This window comes from Salvelinus namaycush, chromosome 23 (genome assembly GCF_016432855.1).
Source record: "Salvelinus namaycush isolate Seneca chromosome 23, SaNama_1.0, whole genome shotgun sequence".
Lineage (NCBI taxonomy): Eukaryota > Metazoa > Chordata > Actinopteri > Salmoniformes > Salmonidae > Salvelinus > Salvelinus namaycush.
This window is the reverse complement of record NC_052329.1, coordinates 27,097,629-27,103,655: the sequence shown is the minus strand read 5'-3', so window position 1 is coordinate 27,103,655 and position 6,027 is coordinate 27,097,629. Positions and strand designations below refer to the sequence as shown.

Here is a 6,027-nt window from a genome sequence, read left to right as displayed (position 1 = left end):
CCCTCCATGTGCTCGCCAGAGGTAGCCTGACTGCCATTAGGTACCGAGATGAGGTCCTCAGACCCCTTGTGAGACCATATGCTGGTGCGGTTGGCCCTGGGTTCCTCCTAATGCAAGACAATGCTAGACCTCATGTGGCTGGAGTGTGTCAGCAGTTCCTGCAAGATGAAGGCATTGATGCTATGGACTGGCCCGCCCGTTCCCCAGACCTGAATCCAATTGAGCACATCTGGGACATCATGTCTCGCTCCATCCACCAACGCCACGTTGCACCACAGACTGTCCAGGAGTTGGCGGATGCTTTAGTCCAGGTCTGGGAGGAGATCCCTCAGGAGACCATCCGCCACCTCATCAGGAGCATGCCCAGGCGTTGTAGGGAGGTCATACAGGCACGTGGAGGCCACACACACTACTGAGCCTCATTTTGACTTGTTTTAAGGACATTACATCAAAGTTGGATCAGCCTGTAGTGTGGTTTTCCACTTTAATTTTGAGTGTGACTCCAAATCCAGACCTCCCATGGGTTGATAAATTTGATTTCCATTGATCATTTTTGTGTGATTTTGTTGTCAGCACATTCAACTATGTAAAGAAAATAGTATTTAATAAGAATATTTAATTCATTCGGATCTAGGATGTGTTATTTTAGTGTTCCCTTTATTTTTTTGAGCAGTGTATAATCAAATGAGTTGCTTGTCATAAACTCAATATAGATCCATCTCTATGGAGTGGTTACATGGTGACGCTGAAACTACAATCCCATGTGATCATACACTATGATATATTTAAAGGCTACCAGGACAAGTTATTGAAGCAGTCTCCTCTGTCAAGCAAGAAGACATTTCATGGACACAAGTTTTTTTATTTCTTTCACACCTCAGAAATCTGATAACGTACAATTATTATTGGGAACTTCTTGGGGGGGAAATATGAATTTGAGGCAGGATGTGAATTAGTTTTGTTAAAACTGTTGTGTTTAGTCTGAGCCTAAACAGAATCAAATGATTCACACTTGAATTCATTCACATCCATACACACTGAAGCCTTGCAAGGACTAAGAATTGCTGCATTGACCAGAGGAAGAAAATTAGCAAAAGCTATGGAGAACTCAACCCAAGTCAAGCTATTTTATCTCTTTGGCTTACAAGAGACATTTAACAACAAATCGGTATTTTTTATCTTGTCTCTTATCACATATCTTCTCATCATCACTGTGAATCTGACTCTGATCATAACAATCATTCAGGAGAAAGGCCTCCATGAGCCCATGTATATCTTTCTGTGTAGTCTATGTGTCAATGGATTGTATGGAACCGCTGGTTTCTACCCCAAGATGTTACTGGACCTTCAGTCAGATGTTCAGGTGATATCTTATGGTGGATGTTTGACTCAAGCCTATGTAATATACACATTCGTAATATGTGAAATGTCTACTCTAACAGTGATGTCTTACGACAGGTATGTGGCAATATGCAGACCACTACTATACCATACCATTGTGACATCTTTAACTGTTAGAAAGTTACTCTTATTTTCTTGGTGTTATCCTTTATTTATATCACTCATAGCACTTATTTTAACCGCCAGGATTCCTTTGTGTGGATCTCGCATTGATAAGATCTTCTGTGACAATCCATCTATACTGAAACATGCATGTTTACCCATTACCATCAATCAGATTTTGAACAAATGTATAATAGTGGTTCATGTTTTACAGCTACTTTTCATTGTATTTTCTTATGGTCAGATTGTAAGGAATTGTGTAAAGTCAGCTAAAGGAAGGACTAAGTTCACACAGACTTGTGTGCCACATTTAATAACAATTGTTATTTACATCACAGTGACCCTGTTTGACACGTTGCAAGGGTGGAATAATGTAAATATTACGCTAAATATGCGTAATGCAATGGCTGTACAATTCCTTGTTATACCACCTGTCTTAAACCCTGTCATATATGGACTTAACCTCCAGCAGATTCGAAGAGCAGTTTTTAGAAAGTGTAATGCACATAAAATCATTGATATGAAACGTTAGTTACATGATCTTACACAACAGGGAGACTTCCTGATGTCAGAAGTCAACAAAAAAAGTTTGAGGTGGGTTTAGAAGTGTAGGGGGGGGACATAACCTGGCAGTGGGTCTGGGGGTCCTCCCTAAATTTCTGGGGCATCTAATGCTAATTTCCTGCATTTCTACTAGTGCTGTAGACAACAACAACAAAAATCTTGGTCGACGAAGCGTAGTCTTTTCTTTTGACCAATCAATTTGTCTACATTTTAAAACATTTATATTTCCATATATAGACACATCTTACCATTTCCACCAACCTGCGAGAGAGTTATGCTTTTCATAGGCACATTTTCGTGGAACAGTTTCATTTAATTTATTTTGTATCTCAAAATCATTGTCTGTGGTTAATCTGTATTCTACAATATAAATATAAATGTAATTGATACAAATCTAAAAGTAACTGTTATTGCCACTGCCGACTATGTAAAAAAAGCCTACATAAAGCCAACACATAAAAACATTGCAGGCTGCAGTCAGAAAAATATCCTGATAAATATATATATCCTATAAATCACATTGGCTACGCATGACCTGTCTGCAATGAACTCTAAACATTGTATCAACTATCAACTGGGTCAGGTAGTTTATGACGTTTCCACTGGATCCGAGCATTACATTTTTCCCTTTCATGCCGAGTGGTAATCGAACGGGAGAAAGATGGAAATATTATTCAAATACTTTGAGGAACTATTGTCATTCTCAATTAATTATAAAAACAGACTTTGTTTCCTTGCTGTTTGAGGTGAAGAAAAAATACTTTGATTCGCTCCACAGCTCATTAGTGGTGGTGAATTAAGACATTCAGAAATACTATCAGACATCACCAAATGGGCACATGTATAGGCCTACATTTGCACGCAGGCCAGGTAGACTAGTCCTACTTCTATATGGGTAATCAGGTGTCATGACTTGCCCTTTTGAGTAAAGATCATAGATGCCAGATCCCCCCCCCCTCTCTCTCTCTCCCACCACAGTTTTATGATGGTCGGAAATACCTGCGGGAAAACTCTCTCTCCCACTCTTTCAGAAATGGGAGTTAAATCCCTTTGTTACCACAGAGAGAGAAGTTGCAGTACGGTAACATCAAAAGGTTGAATAATGAAACAATATTTCTGTAATCCAAACAGTTGGAAGGGTCTGTGGGTACTTAATGAACAATTATGTCAGATCAGTTGTTGTTTTGGGATGTCATTAAGGACGGTATAACAACATAACTGTATCTCTGTGTATATTTCCGAGTTGTCAGGTTTACATCCAAATGTTGTGAAACTTATAGGATTAAATATGGAACTATTTGTGAGAAGATGAAATGTGATCTTGACCTTCTAAATGAGAACATTGTTTTTCATGTAAAGTTTATCCAGTCAGTTATCATGCCCACGTGAGCACAGACATTATGCCAAGCGTAATGGAACGCACTTTTCCCCAAAGTTTTTAAAAGGACTCGCTGAAGAATTAACATATTCGACCAAAACACGTTGGGTTGCTGCCGGTGTGTGAAGTGGTTCCAGCTGAATACATTACAAATGGTTTTAAAACTACAAGACCAGAAAACGGTAAGACACTCTGAAACTCTCTTGAGTGAATAAGATGAAGACTACACAGGAACATTCAGTTGCAGCTGTTTAAGTACTCTTAGTCTAGTAAACTTGACTGAGAACCACCGGGTGGTACTCTGAAAGATCCATTCTAAAGAACATTTCCCTATCAAACGACGTATCCATTTTTACAGAGCCCGCTGAACAAGCCACAACTACAAAAGACTTTGATCTCTGGTGGACAAACCAGAGACTTTCTGTCGAATTACTCCCTAGACGGACCGGCGATTTCAACAGAGAGACAACAAGAGATACACACGTAAATATGTATATTGCAATTATTTTCAAATGAGCGGCTGTTCAGGTGCAAAGTATTTGCATTTCCATGAGCAAGTTCTTTGTCTCTTCTCCCGCTCTTTCTTACATGTCCCTGCCATTTTTATTTTTGTAACAAGCCATCATATCGGGTTAGTCCACTAGGGACTTTTCATTGCCTTGTGTAGTAATCAATGTGTAAGCTATCCTGTTTATGTATTTATGTCACGACTTCTGCCGAAGTCGATGCCTCTCCTTGTTCGGGCGGTGTTCGGCTGTCGAATTCGCCGGTCTTCTAGCCATCACCGATCCATTTTTAATTTTCCATTTGTTTTGTCTCGTTTTTCCACACACCTGGTTCTCATTTCTCTCATTATGTGTTGCGTATTTAACCCTCTGTTTTCCCCATGTCTTTGTGTGGTATTGTTTATCTGTTCATGTATGCGCACGTTAGGCTGGTTAAGCTGGGTTATGTTAAACCCTTATTTGTATTTCGTGTTAGTTTGTGCCGTGTGCTTTTAGGTCGCCAAATAAAAGGCTCCGTTTTGCTACCAACTATCTGCTCTCCTGCGCCTGACTTTCTACAGCCCTTCACGCATGTCCTGACAATTTATGTAGTTCTGTGTGATTATTTAATAAACTTTTTTGGGATAGGGGGCAGCATTTTCACTTTTGGATAAATAGCGTGCCCAGAGTGAACTGCCTCCTACTCTGCCCAGATGCTAATATATGCATATTATTATTACTATTGGATAGAAAACACTTTGAAGTTTCTAAAACTGTTTGAATGATGTCTGTGAGTATAACAGAACTCATATGGCAGGCGAAAACCTGAGAAAAATCCAACCAGGAAGTGGGATATCTGAGGTTTGTAGTTTTTCAAAGCTTGGCCTACCGAATACACAGTGTCTATGGAGTCAAGTTGCACTTCCTACGGCTTCCACTAGATGTCAGACGTCTTTAGAAACTGGTTTGAGGATTCTACTATAAAGGAGGGGCTCATGAGACCTGTTTTAGTCAATGGTCTGGCAGAGTGTCTCAGGGTTGTGACGAGCGCTCCCGGCAGAGTTAGCTCTCATTCCAGTGCTTTTCTTCAGACATAGGAATTCTCCGGTTGGAAGCTTATTGATGTTTTATGTTAAAAACATCGTAAGATTGATTCCATACATCGTTTGACTTGTTTCTACGACCTGTAACAGAACTTTTCGAGTTTTTGTCTGGACGAAGTGCTCGCGCCTCATGAAGATGGATTACTGGGCTGAACACGCTAACAACAAGTGGCTATTTGGACATAAATTATGGACTTTATGGAACTTTATGGAAGAAATCGGTCATTTATTGTCGAACTGGGATTCCTGGGAGTGCCTTCTGATGAAGATCATCAAAGGTACGTGAATATATAGTGTTATTTCTAACTTCTGTTGACTCCAAAATGGCAGATATTTCTCTGGCTGGATTGGTCTCTGAGCGCCGTTCTCAGATTATGCTTTTTCCGTCAATTTAAAAAAAAATCTGACACAGCGGTTGCATTAGGGAGAAGTTTGTCTTTAATAAATAATTAAGCCAAATTTGTATGTTGCTTTTTCATCATTTATTCGTTCTTGATTTAACTAGGCAAGTCAGTTAACCTCTAACGCCTCACAAACCCGGATCCGGGATCCCCCCCATCAAAAAAGCTGACTAGCATAGCCTAGCCTAAAGCCACAGGGATATCATATAATAAAATGTTCATGAAATCACAAGTCCAAGACACCAAATGAAAGATACACATCTTGTGAATCCAGCCATCATTTCTGATTTTTAAAATATTTTACAGGGAAGACACAATATGTAAATCTATTAGCTAACCACGTTAGCAAAAGACACCACTTTTCTTACTCCACCATTTTTTTACTCCATCAGTAGCTATCACAAATTCGACCAAATAAAGATATAAATAGCCACTAACCAAGAAACAACTTCATCAGATGACAGTCTGATAACATATTTATTGTATAGCATATGTTTTGTTAGAAAAATTTGCATATTTCAGGTATAAATCATAGTTTACCATTGCAGCCACCATCACAACTCTCACCAAAGCGACTAGAATAACTACAGAGA

The 6,027-nt window shown here is 39.4% G+C and overlaps 1 protein-coding gene across 1 annotated transcript; it reads left to right on the top strand.

The window, feature by feature from the left end:
- The first annotated feature begins 1,099 nt into the window (after positions 1–1,099).
- LOC120018585 (olfactory receptor 5F1-like) lies at positions 1,100–2,035 on the top strand. Its single transcript, XM_038961797.1, has 2 exons — positions 1,100–1,513; positions 1,748–2,035. The coding sequence occupies exons 1-2, from the start codon at positions 1,100–1,102 to the stop codon at positions 2,033–2,035; spliced, it is 702 nt and encodes a 233-aa protein (XP_038817725.1).
- The last annotated feature ends 3,992 nt before the right edge of the window (positions 2,036–6,027 follow it).